We start from the raw sequence: 21192 nt of genomic DNA on the forward strand, positions 1-21192 counted from the left end.
TATCGCAGGAAGCTGCCGATATCGGACGACTCGCCGATCGGACAAGTTTGAAAATTTTGATCGGGCGCCATAGAAGGCGCCTGACCAAAATTCTCCCTTCAGAGCTGAATCGGCAGAAGGAGGTAGAAATCCTATTGTTTCTACCTCCTTACCTGCCGATTCAGCCCTGAATGGTGTGTGGCAGATCTTACGATGTTTCGTGCGACCGATGGTCGTACGAAACATCGTCGGATCGCCACGTGTATGGCCACCTTTAGATCTGTACTTCGTATAAAAGATGTGTTCTTATCTCAGCCTGGAATTAGAAACTGCTGGGTAAGGTTTTACTTCTTGTTTGTTGTGCTAAAAAAAAAAAAAAAGCAAGACAGGTTTGCTGCACCGCGGCACCGTGTGTCACCAAGTCCCAAAGAGACATTAAAACTTTTCAATAAATATTCATGAATGTTGCAAACCCTCTTTCTCAGGTAATTTAATTATAGCTTTCATTTTAACAAGGAACAATGCAGGGCAGGTTATGAAACCATTACCATTCCAAGAGCATGTTTTCATTTCAGTTCCAGTAAGGTAAAGTAGAAGAATGCTGAGCAGTTCTGCTTTCAAGAACAAATCAAGGCTAAATTATCCTCCAGCAAAAATATATTGCACAGACAGGGAATGCACTCAAGCTGGCCAAGCATGCCCAATATTCGGTACATGTAAGCTGGAGTGACAATCCTGACTGATATCTTTATGCCATGGATATGGGTTGGCATGTCAGTTGGACACAGGATTTTTATGGTGCATTGGAAGAAGAGGGGACACAGCCAAAGCAACAGTAGACAGGTGGCCATAAGCACAACATGTTAGCCCAACTGCACGGGCCCCTTAAACCCATGTTAATTGGCCATATACTGTACAGTACCAACCTGTGTATGGCCACCTTACGATGTATAATGGGCAATAAACTGTAGACCAGGCCCGCTTGACAAAAAAGCCATTTTCTACAGATTGGCCCACTTGTGGCATATACAGAAGTATGCTTAGCCAAATGGCACTGATCCGACAGGTTTGCCTGCAGCCATGAACCAAACATGAAAATTTTATGGGTCTGCATGGGCAGGTGTTTCTGCAAAAGAGAAAATCCACGCCCAACTTCGTTATAGCAGCGGAGAAGGAAAACTATACCCCTGAACAATGTAACATATGTAAAACCCTGCTTTATCTAAATAAACTATTTTCATAAATATACACTTTTTTAGTAGTATGTGCCATTGGGTAATCCCTAACAGAAAATTCCCATTTTGAGTACTATTATTGGACAAAAGTTCTGCCTTTTACTCCCACACTACTTCCTGTTTCAATTAGAACTGCATTACTTCCTGTCAGCTGATCCCTGAGGGAGCACACAGCCCATCATTAAATGGCGGCTTAAGGGAAAGATGTAAAAGGGTAATGTTTATTTATATACAGGTATCGGACCCCTTATCCGGAAACCCATTATCCAGAAAGTTCAGAAGTACGGTAAGGCCACCTCCCATTGACTACATTGTAATCAAATAATTCACATTTTTAAAAATGATTTCCTTTTTCTCTCTAACAATAAAACAGTACCTTGTACTTGATCCCAACTAAGATATAATTACCCCTTATTGGGGGCAGAACAGCCCTATTGGGTTTATTTAATGGTTAAATGATTCCCTTTTCTCTGTAATAATAAAACAGTACCTGTACTTGATCCCAACTAAGATATAATTACCCCTTATTGGGGGCAGAACAGCCCTATTGGGTTTATTTAATGGTTAAATGATTCCCTTTTCTCTGTAATAATAAAACAGTACCTGTACTTGATCCCAACTAAGATATAATGAATCCTTACTGGAGCTTAAACAATCCTGTTGGGTTTAATTACAGTTTAAATAATTTTATTAGCAGACTTAAGTAGGAGATCCAAATTATTGCCCCCTTATCTGGAAAACCCCAGGTCCCAAGCATTCTGGATAATGGGTCCCATATCTGTATTTATTTATATATGTTTATTCCTGTTTTGTTTTTTAATAGGCCACTTAATATGATAGTAAAGTATTAATTCCAGGGGTACAGGTCACCAAAAAGAGACCCACAGTTGTGCCACATCAGTCACGTCCATTTGGTTGGTTGCACTTAAGATGAAAAGGCTGATTTCTTGAAAGACTCCTGCACTTTTCAGGTATACGTAAGGATATTTGCATAGCACGTTGCCATTATATTGTTTCAGATTATCACAGCAAGCCACTGGCATAAAATATTCCGACTAAATTTAGCCCAGCTCTGTGCGGAGTCTTGATAGTATAGGGACTCACACTCCTGCTATTCTTTTTTTTTTAAAGGAATCCTGTAATTTAAATGACATTTTAATGCTAATGTACCTTCCATAATGTACTCAATGCTTTTCTGCAAGATTTTTTTTTTTAAATAAATAATCCTTCCACCATGCAGAGAAGCCTTAGTTTTATAGAGCATTACAAATGCATTACTACATTAAAAGTGGAGTCCTCATTTCACTTGCGCAGAAGGAAAAGCCATTTGTGCTACAGGGGATGAATATTTTGCAATTTAATACTGCTCTCCTCATATGCTCACAAGGTTAATCCTTACACACACTGATTGTGACTGTCCTTTTTTATAAATTTATATAGGGCCAACGTGATACTCATGGGAACAGAATAGCAAGACCCGAGCCAATCTAAACACACTTAATTCCAAAATACTCTTGCTGAACTGCGCTCATTACAAAAAAAAAAAAAAAAAAATTATGGGACCAGTTATCCAGAATGCTTGGGACCTGGGGTTTTCCAGATAAGGGGTCTTTCCATAATTCGGATCTCCTACCATAAGTCTTATAATAAAATTATTTAAACAGTAATTAAACCAATAGGATTGTTTTGGCTCCAATAAGGATTAATTATATCTTAGTTAAAAATTACAAGTAGAAGGTTCTGTTTTATTATTAGAGAGAAAAAGGAAACCATTTTTAAAAATGTGAATTATTTGATTAAAATGAAGTCTATGGAACATGGCCTTTCCGTAATTCGGAACTTTCTGGATAATGGGTTTCCAGATAAGGGGTCCAATACCATATATATATATATATATATATATATATATATACATACATATATATACATATATATATATATACATAGATATATATATATATATATATATATATATATATATATATATATATATATAGATATATATATATATATATATATATAGATTATTATATGTGGCATTTCTCAGTACAGGCTTTAAGCAAACTATGGTTGTGGTATGGAAGAGCTTGGAATTACCAAGATACTATACCTGAAATGTAAGAAACAATGCACCTTGTGGAACAACTATAACTTCTGTGTCCATGATTAAACAGGCCTATCCCCCCCAAAACTAGGTTATATATAGTTTGCTACTGAACAGGCAGGGCAGTAGGCATGGGCGCAATACACATGGTGAGCTGATAATGGGCAGCACAGTCCGCATGGCATTCTCAGAGACCTATCTCTGGGAAAGAAACATGGGGAAAAAACACCAGGAAAACAGCCATTGTGCCATAACCCCAAGACTAGTCAGGGTGCTGGCAGTTTGAGCAACAGCTTTCCTTGTACCATACAATGTGATCTTATTGGAACAAACTGTTGGATCTGTAGGGAATCTCTTGATAATGCCTCTGTGCTGGTTCCCAAAAAAAGGGTGGGGGGATCTTTGACTCTCATCTATCCAGCCCCCGGCTGTTTGTTTTCAGGGCTAAGCCAAAGCTGGACCAGATGATGCAAAGTCTGTTTAATTAGGAAAAACTCCAAGAACTTTCCTGAATGTTTTCCTTCAGGGTCAAAAGCTTCATATTTGGCTTGAATTTGTAGGAAAGAATCCTAACTAGACTTGCTAGTCAGGAGAAGGTAATAACGCCCATTGCAACATGACTGGGAGCATTTGTGAACATTCAAAACAATTACAATAAATGGGCCATTATTACATCTCAGCGGGAGTGGCTGATTGTGAGAAATGTTTTATTAAGCATTAGATCTTTGTTAGGGTTGCACTTCAAGCCGCATCATGCCTAGAAGTCAAGGATCGCTTGCTCCTCCACATTCACTGCCTGAACAGAACTAAACAAAGCCATTAATGAAGCCACTGGATCCAAAACTATGGGGCTGCCCCCAGGGTCTGACTCTATAATGAGGCATCAATACATTTATGGACTACTAATTAAAAAAAAAATACACCAATTGCTATTAACCAGTCTTGAACTTCAGCATTCTTATGCCAGGAAAGTGTGCACCTCCAAAGTACACTACTTCCACAGTCTACTTCTATAGCTAGGGACAGGCAACCTGTAGGCCTCTGAATACTATAGAACTGCAACCCATAGAACCCTCTTCTAGTGGGATTGTGGTAACTGCAGTTCAGTAACATCTGAAGATCTATAGATTGCCCACCCTTGCACTATAGCTACTGGGGTCACTTGGCAAGACAAAGAACTGTTAGAACGGTTAGACTATAGATAATGAGTGTGACTTTACAAAAGTCTATGTAGATAACATTTACAACAAGGCTCTTATTAGGGAAGGAAATGCAACAGCTGTATGACATCAGGGGCCAGGGAATAAACAGAACGAAGGATGTTTCTAAAATAAATGTTATCAATGGCTCCTTTGTTTCAGCTACCTCGTTTAGTCTTCAGTCTTGCTTTGATGGCTGTAAAGAGAAAGTAATATAGGAGAGGAAGAGAAGGAATATAAATTATGGCTTAAGCAACATTAAAGGAGAACTAAACCCTAAAAATGAATACAACTAGAAAGAACTACAACTTCACTGGTATCACAGCTGCCAGTAATCTGAATTAATATTGTTTATATCTTTTAGACATTTATATTCTATTAAAACATACTTGTATGTGTTTTTTGTGCTGTTATGTTTATAAAGTTCTTCATTTCATAGGTTACCAATAATCACCAAATCCTTTGCCCTAAACACTTACCTAAACCCCAACTTGAAGACCAAATCCCTATATGAATCCCTTGCCACAGGGGCATATTGGTGCCAGGATGCTGCAGTAAGAGATTTCTATTTCTAGGTTTTCTTTGCCCCCAACATTTTTATTATATGTTTGACAAGTTCACGCTATTCTGCATTGGTGACATCAGACTGAGGAACCGGTGACAGCCTAGGAGGAACCACTGGGAATCTGCCACTTGAAGAGATATACTTTAAATGACCGTCAGTCTCTTGGATCCTGCAGCTATAGGTCCACTCCTATAGGAATAGATTTAGATATAACTGTGACCCAGTAGTGTCATGTTAATATCTAAATAGAGCAGCAATTAGGGATTTGGAAAAGATATTCAAAAGGCAATTTAATTCTTCAAGCACTGACCTTGTTAACGTAAAGTAAGGGCTGACCCACTTTAAATAAGTAGCGGCCTGGTTATCACCAGTTTTTATAGGACAGGCTCAGCACATATCTCGCCCTTTTCTGGATGCTGCTCCCAAAGTTACAAGGTTACAGCAATTTCCCTGGCACTACCCAACAGTGCCAGTGCACAATTTAGTCTCATCAGTCCCATTTACTGAAACTGAGTCAAAGTATGGAAACACCGGGCACAGTCTGTGCCCATTTTCCAAGGAACTGCTAAAAAAAAAAAAAAACACACTCAATAAAAATCAGTATTAATATACAGCTAGCTGGAAAAGTACAACTAGGGGCACATTTTTCGTAATGATCGGTATTTTGCGATTTTTTCGGAAAATTGACGCGACTTTTTCATTACCAATACGATTTGCGCGAAAAAACATGAGTTTTTCGTAGCCATTCCGAAAGTTGCGCAAAATCGCAATTTTTTCGTAGCGTTAAAACTTGCGCGAAACGTCGCGCCTTTTAAGTTAACGCTACGAAAAAAGGCGCGACTTTTCGCGCAAGTTTTAACGCTACGAAAAAGGTGCGACGTTTCGCGCAAGTTTTAACGCTACGAAAAAATCGCCAGATTTTGCGCAACTTTCGTAAAGTCACCGAAAAAATTGCAAAAAATACGAAAAAGTCGCAAAATGTTCGTTTTCCAATCGGATTCGAATTTGTGTCTTAGTAAATCAGCCCCCTAGTGTAAAGTAAAGAACCAGTGGCTGCTCCATCACAGTTCCAAATTACAATACAGGAGCACCCAGCTGTGGTTAACACTGGAAAATTCTGCTTAACATATTTAGGACGTCTGATAGTTACATAGCTAAGTTGGGTTGAAAAAAGAGCTAAGTCCATGAAGTTCAACCACTCCAGCAGCAATTTATTTGCTTGAGTAGCCACCGAGTGACAATGTCTAGAGTTAAACAACTTGTTATCCACAAGAATTCCCAGGTCCTTCTTGTCTAAGGATGTCCCCAATGTACTACCATTTAGCGTATAGCTCACACAAATATAAACAAAACCAAAATTATTTCTAACAAAGTGCACTTAAGTCAGATTATTCTACAAAATGGCAGCATCCCACATGGACCTTGTAGTTTTGAACAATTTAGTATCATCACCAAAAATACATATAGTAATTTCAACAGTCACCTCCAGGTCATTAATAAACAAGTTAAAAGCAAAGGGCCAAGGACAGAGCCCTGCAGTACACTAACAACACTGGTCCAATTAGAAAATGCTCCATTTACCAGCACTCTTTGTAATCTATCCTTCAGTCAGTGCTATGCAAGTACAAATATTATGCTCCAAGCCAATATTCTTTAGTTTAACCAGTAACCATCTGCATCTGCATCAAAAGCTTTAGCAAAGTAGATGACATCCACTGCCATTCCAGAGTCTAGGTCCCTGCTCACCTCCTAATGGAAGGCAATCATATTAGTCCGGCAAGATCTAATAAGCATAAAACCATGCATGCACAAACTCATAGTACTGTGATTTGAAATGTATTTCAGTACCCAACACTTTTATTAAGACATAAAGGTTTTGCTTTGTGACAACATTCCCTGCTTGCAAGGGGAATTTACCGACATGAAAAAGCACATTAAAGAAATTCCATTTTTCTTCTGTGCTTAACCCTGGAAAGAAGCCTTTTCCAGTAAATATACTGAAGAGATGCCCTTACACTGCCAAAGTTTGCATGTCTGTCTTAGTTACTCCATTACAGAGTTGTCTCTGTAGCATCATTTCAAAGACAACCATGTTACGATAACTAGTCCCTAAATGCTCCCCAATGCAAATGCTAGAGATGAATTTGGTATTATTAGTTATTACCAGATCCAAAAGAGCATTTTTCCTTGCAGGTCCCTGTATTATCATATTACAAACTGAATGTCAGGCTGGGGATAGGACAAACATGGGCATGTAAGAGAGGAAGGTTTCCTTTTAAGGTGATGCAGCTCAGGTACCTGCAGATAAAAGCAGGGCACCTAGAGTTATATATCATGGATACAAGAGTGACATCTGCCAGGCCTTTAGGCATCAATACCTGGTACAAGTACAAAACATATATATCAAACTGTTGCTCTCAGTTTGTTTATGAACTACATCTCTCAGTACCCAATGCTGGGAGTGTTACTACCGCAAGTACAGAAATGCAATCGCAGCCCTAAATGGGTCACCAACTCTTTTGCAAGCCAACTACAGCTCACTCTGTAGCATGATCCCATTATAGTACACTTAGATCCTTAAAGAAAACCTAAAGCCAGAAGAAATTATGTAAGCTCACTCAGAATGCTCCTCTGAGCACTTATGCAATTTACAGTAATTTTCTATTATTAATGGTTTCAGAGATCTTAACAGTTTTATACTGCTAATAACATGCTTTCAGCTCAACAGCGCTCTCCCAGAGTCAGAGGGTCAGCAACTGACGATACTGAGCCAGAGTCTTATCTATTTTCCCTATTTGTATTTATTATTATATACAGGAGCTGTCGTTTAACTTAGGCAAGATTTTGGGAAAAAAATATATTGCTTGCTTTTATTTGCTGGGCAAAAAAAAGGAGCTTACACTTTGTTTGCAGGCAGTAATTTATGAACTTTGCAGCGGCAGCCGAGGCACCAATAGCATGCAATGGGAAGTTCAGGACCGGAGGACAGCAAAAGGGTTAATCAGTTTCCATGTACAGACCTTACATATCAGATGTTAGAGATTACTCGAATGGGAAACTGAGACATTCCTTTAAACCCCTAATAACTATTTGCCCTTCCTAATGTTTTTGGTAGGTAAACCCTTTAAACCCTTTAATAGCAAAGTGGAAGAGCGAGATTTTGTGATGACGGTGAGTGACCCATAGCACACAATTCATTGTTAAAAGGTTATTTCGCAAGAGCAAGTAAATATGTTAGAGAATTACAGGAAAAATGTGTATATATAAAGACATACTATAATTATAGAGTATTCGGCCATCAGGGGAAGTGGGCTAAAGGGGATGAAACCGAGTAAGAGCATATTATTGTTAAAACAAATTGACTATCCAATCTGGAACCTTTACGATGCTACAAATCCCAGCATCCTGTAGGAGAAGGTGGCAGTGGGGATGCTGACAGTTATATATAGGTATAAAAGAGAGGGCCACACATGGGTCATTTTGGCCTTCGTTCCACCACCTGTAAACCCTTAATCCACCTGTACACGTGATGCCAATATAGGGATTGTATTTCAGCCCCATGGACCACAAAGCATCCACGGGTGAAGAGGTCGCTTGCTCAAATGCCAGAGGTTCAGTTGTAAGGAAAATAAATGCAGCGAGTTCTTCGGATTCCAACAGCTACGAAATGGAAGCCACATGGGCCTAAAAGACATGTGGCAGCCAAATGGTGCAGATGAATTATTGATCCCTCCTGTTTTGCGTGGCGGTCCCCCTCTCACCCCCAGATGTGCACCAGCGCTTGGTGTTGAACAGCAATAGGAGCAGAGACAAGGGGCAACTTGGCCACAACTGTTATCCGCCATTTGGCAGCGACAGTTCATACACAAACATCTGTACAGCAGTACCCTCTCCAAAGATTAAAGGAAAAATTTACCCAAGAGGCATGGTTTATTTTTAAAGGAATGACTGAACTTAAAATAAAAACATGGTAAATTATATACTCATGGTTTTAAGATGTTGTACCATGTTAGCCATTGAAAAAATGCAGAAAATGTAATGTTAGTCGATACCTTTTTCTGGCTTTGCAAGCTTTCAGAGCACCCAGTTCCTTCGTCAGGCAAAATACACCCTTTTTCTATACTTTCCCTTTAAGCAATTATCATATGAACCAGGACTTGTGTGTGTGTGTCTTTTGCCTGACGAAGGGGCCTGGGTGCTCCAAAAGCTTGCACTTTTTATTTACTCAGTTAGCCAATAAAAGGTATCACCTAACCTTACATTTACATCAGTATTTTATTCCTGGCAGGGCTGGAGCAAATTCAAATTGGCATAATGTGGGCAGAATGGCTGTGTTCTAGCCATAGCACAATGTTGCCAAAAATCAATTACACATTTAAGTCCCGGAGAGGCAGCATCATTACCATTAACTAAATAAACACAGACGTATTTTCCAAGCCCACAGCATGACTGTTCATGTGTTTTACATAATGAATTGCATTTCCTGCATATGAATGCCTGCTGGATTTCTAAGGAGCCGACAACTTGGGGGTCAAGGGATTATCCACAGCAAAACTGTGCCCACAAAAATTACTAAGTGCCCATCTCACTGGCTATGCACCTGCTCTGATAACCAAGGCTGGTGATTGTTAGAACCTCCTTCCTTAAGGTGGCCATACACGCTAAGATCGAGATCTGGCCGATTTCAGGCCAGATGTCAGTCGGGCAGGCCCATCGTTAGTGCCCATACAGGGGCTGATAAACTGCCGAATCAGTCTAAGGGACCAATATCGGCATGTAGAAAGGGCCCGTGTATGGCCACCTTTACTCTCTCCAAGGCCAATGCAACTAGTCTTAAAATGCCATTGTCTACAACATTCAGTTAAAACTGGATAAAGATATTGGCACAGGTTATATACAGAGTGTAGGGAACCTCGCACTACAGTAGTTTTGTTAGGGTGCACAGTATTTAAGATTTACAGGTATAGTATATCGTGTTACAGACACAAAAGAAACAAAACTGGCACACCTGTTAGAATTAAGATATAACTTTTACTTCTAAATAATTAAAAACTTGCTAAAATGGATAGAAAAGAAAAGAAAAAGGTTATTCCTGGGAGCCATAGGGCTCTGCTTATATCCCTTTATACAAACAGTATGTTAGTTGCAGACTGGGTGCTACCCCTATGCGCTGGCACCCACTGATGGCATCCTTACAAATATCATTGTGCCATAGACATCGGTCAGTTCATCAGTCTGCCAGGTTTGAAAACTTTATCCACCAATTTTCCAGGTTGCCCACTTTTTGGTGCACTGTTAGAAGGTGGCCATAAAATATCATATCTATTTGGCCAGATCAGTCAGATACTGAAAAGTATATACTAAAATGTATAGTATATACATTTTAGTATGATGGTTACAGAGATATTCTAAGCCAATTTGTGATTGGCCTTTTTTATAATGTATTTAGCTTTTTTTTTCAGCTGCTAACTAATTTAGAATTTCAACAGCTATCTGGTTGCTAGGGTCTGGCAAGAAGGCAATGGTTTTAATGAGGGACTTCAATAAGAATATGAGAGGAGCCTGATTACAAGGTAAACTAACCCTTTAATAGGAATAATGAGCAAAGTGACTGGGCCAAGAGAGCTGAGTCAGGCAGGGGCAGCAACACCACAGTGGTTATAAAATATGTAATTGTACAAATGTCGCCACCCAGCTCTCATAAGAAAGATAGCAAAATAGAAATACTGAAAACAATTGGAAAATGTGGAGATAAATGACTCCCTTTTTAGCTGGTTTTAACTACAACTGATTGGGAGTCAGCCAGCAACCAGCTCAGTGGCAGGAAAAGACTAGTAAATGTTATTGGCAGATAAGGAGCCAGATCTTGCACTGCCAGTAGCGAGAAGAAAGCCAAATTTCGGCAAATTGCACCCCATCAATTCAAGCACAAACACTGCAGAATGTATTGCTACTGGAGTATATTTAGTCGCTTGCCCTGGAATCTTTACCCACTTTTTCTTTACTTTACCTTTAAGCAATAATCACGTGCACCAGTGTGTGTGTGTGTGTGTGTGTGTGTGTCTTCCGCAACGTGGGAGGCTCGATTCTCAGCAACAGCTTCACACACCAGAACACCGCAATTTTTTAAAAAATGTCCTGAGCGCGTATAACTTGTACCAACAAAACAAAGCTCTGAAGGACACAATGCAGAAGAGATGCTGAAAATACCACCGGCCACAAGAATTAACTGTAAATTGTTATGGTGTCACGGCTGGAGCCAAAGTCCTGCGTGTATCAGATTCATCAGACATGCAGTTGCCTCCAGTCCTATCATGGGGGGTATGCCCTGCACCCTACTATTTTTGGGGCCCAAAAGAGGTAAAAATATTTTTTTTCTCAGAATGGCTACAATTGTGGTATAGTTTGAAAGGCAACATGGGGTCAACATCTCTTTACCGTAACTTTCAACTACAACTCCCAGCACCCTCCAAGACCCTTCAGTTTAAAAGCTGCTATTTGCATTTTACCCCCCCCAAACACTGACATTCCCACTACCTATTTCTTTTATAGGGCAGGCAATTCTGTAGATATATAACATGTTCATGGAAATATATTAATTGCACAAATATTGGTATACCAGGTGCATTGGGAGTTGTAGTTTCAGCTGCAGATCATTTATTCTTGCTCTACTCAGTATAAAAGGGAGAACCTGAAACATATCTATCTCTCATATATATATACACACACATACACACACACACACACACACACACACACACATGTATAGGACTTGTTATCCAGAATGCATGGGAGGTGGGGTTTTATGGATAAGGGATCTTTTTGTAATTTGGATCTCGATACCTGGTACCGTAATAAAAATTGAGTCTATGAAAGACTCGCCTTCCCGTAATTCTGAACTTTCTGGATAATGCATCCCACACCTCCATATGTATGTATCTGCATATAAAGAGGTCAAAGTCACAGTATATATATGATTACCAGCTGCACAAAAATGACAGTCAAACTGCAAGGCCCCAGCTGCTGCAGAACGGCCAACCCCAGAATCCACAGTTACCTGTAACCTGGGTGGAAATTTTACCCCTACTTTTGAATTTGGCAACTGCAACTCCCAGCTCCCCAAAAATGCCAAACTGTATTATGTTAGAGAGTCAGAGACTGTGCCTATGAGGGCTACTACTGTATAAGCGACTTTGCAGATGCTAAAAGCAGTGTTTCATAGGGGAGCAGAATGGGTATCTCCACACTATGACAATGATACACAGCACTACTAAACCAACACAGCCACTGTATTTCTGCCCCAGGCAGTGTAAGCAAGGAGACACGGTGTGTGTTTCTCTCCTTCCTGAGCACAACCGGTGTGGGCATCAGAGCGTGTATAACCCATGCAGACACTGAGTGTGGCTCTGTAAAAGGTGTGTTATTCAGTTCCTGAGCGCAGGCAGCACAGCATGAACAGATATATGTGGCATTTATAGTGTATTTATGTGTGTGTGTTTCCTGGGCACTGTGTTGTGTGCATGTGTGTTTGTGCATCTGGTTACTGAGCAGGCATAGCGTTGGCATTTGTGTGCATATTTATTTACATATTTAACAACAATCTGTGCCCTTTTACATACATGCCATTGTGAGTTTAATTCAAGGGGTAGAAATCTGAGCCAGTGTGGGCACCAACAGAGCTCCACCAAGGGTTGTGCCAGTGGCACCGTAGGAAAACACAGTTGTACCAGGATGGGCACCAGCACAGCACCATAGTGAGATGAGTGGAGGAACCAGCAGTGTTCCAGAACTATCCCAGTGTGGGCACTGCCACAGTCATACACAGTGGTATCAGTGTGGGCGCCAGCACTTTTCTGTACTTCTATCAACTGTGGCAGTGCCCACATTGGTATAATAAAGGAAAGCACACTGATATTTCAATGGGGAATTACATTGCTTACTTAATATATTCCCGCAAAACAAAACACCTCCTTGCCTTAGGCATTCATTGGCACAGTACCATATTGAGACACTGTTGTACCAGTGTTGCCCCCAAAACAGTAACAAAGTCAGACCAGTTGTGATAGTCGATGCCCCAGCATAGTTCTATAGTTATACCAGTGTTGGCACTGCCACAGTACCATAGCGAGACACAGTCGTACCAGTGTGGGCACCAAAGTTCTATAGTTATACCAGTGTAGGCACTGCCACAGCACTATAGTGAGACACAAGTGTGCCATAATGAGACACATTTGTACCAGTGTGGACACCAGCACAGTACCAAAGTGATACATAGTTGTACTAGTTTGGCCCCCAATACAGTAACATAGAAAGTTGAAACACTGCACTGACAGCACAGTAACAAAGTGATACATAGTTTTGCCACTGCATTCCTGCAGGTTTGTATAACTGTGAGTATCAGCACACTAACACAGAGACCAATTGTGCCACTGTAGGCACAGCACATCGCCATAGTAAGAGCTAGGTGTGCCACTGCGGGCATCAGGACAGTATCATTGTGAGACCTAGGTATGCCACAGCACACTAACACAGGGAGGCATAGCTGTGCCACTGTGGGTACCGGCACACTAACACAGGGAGGCATAGCTGTGCCACTGTGGGTACCAACACACTAACACAGGGAGGCATAGCTGTGCCACTGTGGGTACCGGCACACTAACACAGGGATGCATAGCTGTGCCACTGTGGGTACCGACACTAACACCTTTAGGCATAGCTGTGCCACTGTGGGTACCGACACTAGCACCTTTAGGCATAGCTGTGCCACTGTGGGTACCGACACTAACACCTTTAGGCATAGCTGTGCCACTGTGGGTACCGACACTAACACCTTTAGGCATAGCTGTGCCACTGTGGGTACCGACACTAACACCTTTAGGCATAGCTGTGCCACTGTGGGTACCGACACTAACACCTTTAGGCATAGCTGTGCCACTGTGGGTACCGACACTAACACCTTTAGGCATAGCTGTGCCACTGTGGGTACCGACACTAACACCTTTAGGCATAGCTGTGCCACTGTGGGTTCCGACACTAACACCTTTAGGCATAGCTGTGCCACTGTGGGTACCGACACTAACCCCTTTAGGCATAGCTGTGCCACTGTGGGTACCGACACTAACACAGGGAGGCATAGCTGTGCCACTGTGGGTACCGACACTAACACCTTTAGGCATAGCTGTGCCACTGTGGGTACCGACACTAACACCTTTAGGCATAGCTGTGCCACTGTGGGTACCGACACTAACCCCTTTAGGCATAGCTGTGCCACTGTGGGTACCGACACTAACACCTTTAGGCATAGCTGTGCCACTGTGGGTACCGACACTAACACCTTTAGGCATAGCTGTGCCACTGTGGGTACTGACACTAACACAGGGAGGCATAGCTGTGCCACTGTGGGTACCGACACTAACACCTTTAGGCATAGCTGTGCCACTGTGGGTACCGACACTAACCCCTTTAGGCATAGCTGTGCCACTGTGGGTACCGACACTAACCCCTTTAGGCATAGCTGTGCCACTGTGGGTACTGACACTAACACAGGGAGGCATAGCTGTGCCACTGTGGGTACCGACACTAACACCTTTAGGCATAGCTGTGCCACTGTGGGTACCGACACTAACCCCTTTAGGCAGAGCTGTGCCACTGTGGGTACCGACACTAACCCCTTTAGGCATAGCTGTGCCACTGTGGGTACCGACACTAACCCCTTTAGGCATAGCTGTGCCACTGTGGGTACCGACACTAACACCTTTAGGCATAGCTGTGCCACTGTGGGTTCCGACACTAACACCTTTAGGCATAGCTGTGCCACTGTGGGTTCCAACACTAACACCTTTAGGCATAGCTGTGCCACTGTGGGTACCGACACTAACCCCTTTAGGCATAGCTGTGCCACTGTGGGTACCGACACTAACACCTTTAGGCATAGCTGTGCCACTGTGGGTGCAAACACAGCCCCATGGGAGCCAGCTGCCGCACCGTAGGCACAATACAGTATGACAGGGAGGGAGTAGTTGGTACTCACATCATCAAACAGTGTCCCCACGTTGGCTGTGACCAGCAGGATCCCGACCCCTGGAGCAGCTGCTTTCCCCGCCATAATGTCCCAAGCCCGGCTGGGTGCCTGCGGGTACCGATACGGGGGCAACACAAGTGCAAGGAGCGGGGGGGGGGGGGGGGGCGGGGGCAGAGGGGCAAGTTGACAGCGGCGAGTAGAGAAGCTGCCCGGGCTACCACAGCCCCCTCGGCTTAGTGGCAGCGCATAGTGTTCAGCAGTGCGGGATCAGTGCCGGCAGCGGAGCGCTCATTGGGTGCCTGTGTGCGCTGCTCATCCCCCGGCTCTCCTACATCCGTCTGCCCGCAGCCATAGCCGTGCCAGCCCCGGGTAAAGTTCCTTGTGCCGCCGCTCCGCGCTACTGCTGCCTGAGCCAGGAGCTCTGCAAGTTTCTCTCCCCGGGAGGGGGCAGGGCAGGGAGGAGCCTACAGGGCTGCTGGGGGGGCGGTATCCCCAGAGACAAGCTCCAGCCAAGCGGCGGCCTCGGTCTTTCCGTGAGCTCCGTATCCCGTACCCTGTTCCGCTCCTCCTGCAGCGCCGGGGGACTGACCGGGGGCACAAGGACCGGAGCTGCTCCCGTGACGTCACCGGCTAACCCCGCCCCTTTCCGCGTTTAAAGCGGCGATGCCTTCAGTGTGGGGAAAGCCGAGCTGGGGGGGGGGGAGTAGCAATGCCCGCTACTCGCTAGTACGGACAGGGAAGGGGCAATAGTAGCAGCTATTAATACATTCAGCAGCTATAGGAATCAGGGCTGCCATACTGCTTGCCTCAATCCCTCCACCTCAGGGCAATGGGCCTGCAACATAGTTCCTCAGCTTGCATATGACTGGTTTCTAGGGTCCCAATGTGCTTAGCAACCAGGCAGCGTTCTAAATGACAAGACTGTACAAATAGGAGAATGTGTAACATTTGCCTGGGTTTTTAGTTTTTTTTTGTCAGTGTTCCTGTTTCCTCCTTCATTAGATTGTAAGCTCCATTTCCTCCCACACGCCAAAACATACAGGTAGGTTTATTGGCTCCTGATAAAACTGAGCCCAATGTGTAGAAATGTGATAGGGACCTTAGACTGTAAGCTCCACTGGGCCAGGGACTGATGGGAATGTAATAGGGACCTTAGATTGTAAGCTCCACTGGGGCAGGGACTGATGGGAATGTGATAGGGACCTTAGATTTTAAGCTCCACTGGGGCAGGGGCTGATGGGAATGTGATAGGGACCTTAGATTGTAAGCTCCACTGGGGCAGGGACTGATGGGAATGTAATAGGGACCTTAGATTGTAAGCTCCACTGGGGCAGGGACTGATGGGAATGTGATAGGGACCTTAGATTGTAAGCTCCACTGGGGCAGGGACTGATGGGAATGTGATAGGGACCTTAGATTGTAAGCTCCACTGGGGCAGGGACTGATGGGAATGTGATAGGGACCTTAGATTGTAAGCTCCACTGGGGCAGGGACTGATGGGAATGTAATAGGGACCTTAGATAGTAAGCTCCACTGGGGCAGGGACTGATGGGAATGTAATAGGGACCTTAGATTGTAAGCTCACTGGGGCAGGGACTGATGAGAATGTGATAGGGACCTTAGATTGTAAGCTCCACTGGGGCAGGGACTGATGGGAATGTGATAGGGACCTTAGATTGTAAGCTCCACTGGGGCAGGGACTGATGGGAATGTGATAGGGACCTTAGATTGTAAGCTCCACTGGGGCAGGGACTGATGGGAATGTGATAGGGACCTTAGACTGTAAGCTCACTGGGCCAGGGACTGATGGGAATGTGATAGGGATCTTAGATTGTAAGCTCCACTGGGGCAGGGATTGATGGGAATGTGATAGGGACCTTAGACTGTAAGCTCACTGGGCCAGGGACTGATGGGAATGTGATAGGGATCTTAGACTGTAAGCTCCACTGGGGCAGGGACTGATGGGAATGTGATAGGGGCCTTAGATTGTAAGCTCCACTGGGGCAGGGGCTGATGGGAATATGATAGGGACTTTAGACTGTAAGCTCCACTGGGCCAGGGACTGATGGGAATGTGATAGGGATCTTAGACTGTAAGCTCCACTGGGCCAGGGACTGATGGGAATGTGATAGGGATCTTAGACTGTAAGCTCCACTGGGCCAGGGACTGATGGGAATGTGATAGGGACCTTAGACTGTAAGCTCCACTGGGGCAGGGATTGATGGGAATGTGATAGGGACCTTAGACTGTAAGCTCCACTGGGGCAGGGACTGATGGGAATGTGATAGGGACCTTAGACTGTAAGCTCCACTGGGCCAGGGACTGATGGGAATGTGATAGGGACCTTAGATTGTAAGCTCCACAGGGCCAGGGACTGATGGGAATGTGATAGGGACCTTAGACTGTAAGCTCCACTGGAGCAGGGACTGATGGGAATGTGATAGGGTCCTTAGACTGTAAGCTCCACTGGGGCAGGGACTGATGGGAATGTGATAGGGACCTTAGATTGTAAGCTCCACTGGACCAGGGACTGATGGGAATGTGATAGGGACCTTGGACTGTAAGCTCCACTGGGCCAGGGACTGATGAGAATGTGATAGGGACCTTAGACTGTAAGCTCCACTGGGGCAGGGACTGATGAGAATGTTATAGGGACTGTAGACTGTAAGTTCCACTGGGCCAGGGACTGATGGGAATGCGATAGGGACTTTAGATTGTAAGCTCCACTGGGCCAGGGACTGATTGGAATGTGATAGGGACCTTAGACTAAGCTCCACTGGGCCAGGGACTGATGGAAATGTGATAGGGACCTTAGATTTTAAGCTCCACTGGGCCAGGGACTGATGGGAATGTGATAGGGACCTTAGATTTTAAGCTCCACTGGGCCAGGACTGATGGGAATGTGATAGGGACCTTAGATTTTAAGCTCACAGGGGCAGGGACTGATGGGAATGTGATAGGGATTTTAGATTGTAAGCTCCACTGGGCCAGGGACTGATGGGAATGTGATAGGGATTTTAGATTGTAAGCTCCACTGGGGCAGGGACTGATGGGAATGTGATAGGGACCTTAGATTGTAAGCTCCACTGGAGCAGGGACTGATGGGAATGTGATAGGGTCCTTAGACTGTAAGCTCCACTGGGGCAGAGACTGATGGGAATGTGATAGGGACCTTAGATTGTAAGCTCCACTGGGCCAGGGACTGATGGGAATGTGATAGGGACCTTAGACTGTAAGCTCCACTGGGGCAGGGACTGATGGGAATGTGATAGGGACCTTAGACTGTAAGCTCCACTGGGGCAGGGACTGATGGGAATGTGATAGGGACCTTAGACTGTAAGCTCCACTGGGGCAGGGACTGATGGGAATGTGATAGGGACCTTAGACTGTAAGCTCCACTGGAGCAGGGACTGATGGGAATGTGATAGGGACCTTAGACTGTAAGCTCCACTGGGGCAGGGACTGATGAGAATGTGATAGGGACCTTAGATTGTAAGCTCCACTGGGCCAGGGACTGATGGGAATGTGATAGGGACCTTGGACTGTAAGCTCCACTGGGCCAGGGACTGATGAGAATGTGATAGGGACCTTAGACTGTAAGCTCCACTGGGGCAGGGACTGATGAGAATGTTATAGGGACTGTAGACTGTAAGCTCCACTGGGCCAGGGACTGATGGGAATGCGATAGGGACTTTAGATTGTAAGCTCCACTGGGCCAGGGACTGATTGGAATGTGATAGGGACCTTAGACTAAGCTCCACTGGGCCAGGGACTGATGGAAATGTGATAGGGACCTTATATTTTAAGCTCCACTGGGCCAGGGACTGATGGGAATGTGATAGGGACCTTAGATTTTAAGCTCCACTGGGCCAGGGACTGATGGGAATGTGATAGGGACCTTAGACTGTAAGCTCCACTGGGCCAGGGACTGATGGGAATGTGATAGGGACCTTAGATTGTAAGCTCCACTGGGCCAGGGGCTGATGGGAATGTGATAGGGACCTTAGATTGTAAGCTCCACTGGGCCAGGGACTGATGGGAATGTGATAGGGACCTTAGATTGTAAGCTCCACTGGGCCAGGGACTGATGGGAATGTGATAGGGATTTTAGATTGTAAGCTCCACTGGGGCAGGGACTGATGGGAATGATCAAAGGGTCTGTGGATAAGCTGGAGCTATATAAATGAGTAATAATAACATATAATTACCATCAGTCCCTGCCCCAGTGGAGCTTACAGTCTAAGGTCACAATTAAAGTCACACATAATTGGGTCAGTTTTATTTGGAACCAATGAACCTTCCTGAATGACCAAAACTGAAAAATGAAACCAAAGTACCAAAATGAACCCACACAGACTCGGGAAGACTCCTTGCAGATAGGGCCTTGGCTGGAGTTGTACCTCAGGCCCTGGCACTGACAGGCAAACTCAAACATGCTGCCATTACCTTCCCCTGCTCACTTAATTGCTGCAGGCAGGGAATTTAAAGAAGCAGAAGGTGCTGGGGAGGGGGAAACATACAGCAGACCCCACAATGGTCCAGGCCTCCAAGCAGTCATGGGGTGTGCTGTATGGTAGTTACACCCCTGCTGATTGTCCTGATACCCCTGACACATGTACTATACTAAATACAGGCGATGCCAACTTTTCAGAACAACAACTCCCAGATACCCCTCCTGCTCCTGAGTTCCTTTGCTGTGGGACTACTGGGAGTTGTCTTTCAGAAACAGCCTAAACGCCACATGTAGCCAGTAATGATTTTTACAATTTTAATAATAGTCACCTACAGCATATAATCTGTTTATAGCACAGTTTAGTTTCTGAACTACAATTCCCAGAATTCCTCACCTCTAAAAAGAACAGCTAGAAAAAGGCCCTCTGCTTGTAGAACTTGGTATTACAGCAATGTATTCCGCTATTATTTTAAAGGGGCAGTAAAGCTGGCTATATATGTGAACATATGTTTGTTTGGAGGTCACCAAATGAATGGATCTTTTACCGTCATGCCCAACTTGAGATGCGCTATTGCGGCAGATGTGGTCCTCCATCCAATTGAAAAAATCAAACCTGCCAATTGCTATCTGTCTGATTTCCTGCAGGCTTGTTGGCTGGCACCCTGCAGACTTCGCCCTTTTTATTATCACCCCATGTTTGGCTACCTTCACACAAACAGGGAGAATTCTGAAGTACATGTTAAGATTTTATCTGTCTTTCCAGCATATACAACTAATTTTTGGTGGGACAGGACAGGGTGGAAACTCACCCTACCACATTCTTAGACTATATATGGAAATAATATACATATTAGATATATAATATAGAACAGTCATACATTAATTGAGGATATATATGTATAGATAGATAGGAAGGAATGGGTGTTCTGCATGCCTCTAAATATAGTTAAATCTCCCAGAATCCCCTTCTTACAGCATTTGAAGTAATGGAAACTTTTAAAAGTCGCCCCCTGTCTGCAGCTCAGTGTATTTCTTCAATTGCCCAGCCAGAACATTCACATGAATCACTTTATGGTTGAGTTGCACAGGCCTGTACACTGGGAGCGCATAGGGCTGAAAGTGACCCTCAACTATACTGCTAAAGTGTTCCACTGACCCTGTTATGGGACAGCATTATTTCACCATGATCTGCCCCTAAACATGTAGGAGGGCAGCGGGGTGGTAGGGTGATTTATCCCTACATAGGGGCAGCAACCTTACTGCATTGTCAGGGCTCCTCTGCTTTCTAGCCCTCACCCCTACCCCAGAGCGCCTCCTAGCTGAGGATGCTTGGAACTGTATGTTATGCCAACTATAAAACAACTTGTCGGACAGTTAATCCTGACAAATTTGCTTATACTACTGACTAAGCTAAGGTTGAATAAAGTAAATAATGTTTGGGGTCACCGACCAAACTTTATAGAAATGTGAAATTGCTGAGATAAAACTATTGTTATTGGATTCCAAGGTAACTGTAAATCAGAGCGCTGAGATTCCTGTGGCGTTAAACATTTATTATGCACACCTTCTCCAGGCCTGAGTCATAGGAGAAAAGAGAGGTAAATAGCTTATTATATGTATCAGAAGGAGCCAATAA

The 21192-nt window shown here is 44.0% G+C and overlaps 1 protein-coding gene across 4 annotated transcripts in view; it reads right to left on the bottom strand.

Annotated features, from left to right (window-relative positions):
- Positions 1 to 15736, bottom strand: part of inpp5a.1 (inositol polyphosphate-5-phosphatase A) — a 276218-nt gene extending 260482 nt beyond the window's left edge. Inside the window, exon 1 of one of the 4 annotated variants that reach the window (XM_031905069.1) lies at positions 15113 to 15736. In XM_031905069.1, the coding sequence (XP_031760929.1) occupies positions 15113 to 15187 (75 nt within the window). In that variant the 5' untranslated portion in view covers positions 15188 to 15736. 4 annotated transcript variants of the gene reach the window in all.
- Between the last annotated feature and the right edge of the window lie 5456 nt (positions 15737 to 21192).

This window comes from Xenopus tropicalis, chromosome 7 (assembly GCF_000004195.4).
Source record: "Xenopus tropicalis strain Nigerian chromosome 7, UCB_Xtro_10.0, whole genome shotgun sequence".
Lineage (NCBI taxonomy): Eukaryota > Metazoa > Chordata > Amphibia > Anura > Pipidae > Xenopus > Xenopus tropicalis.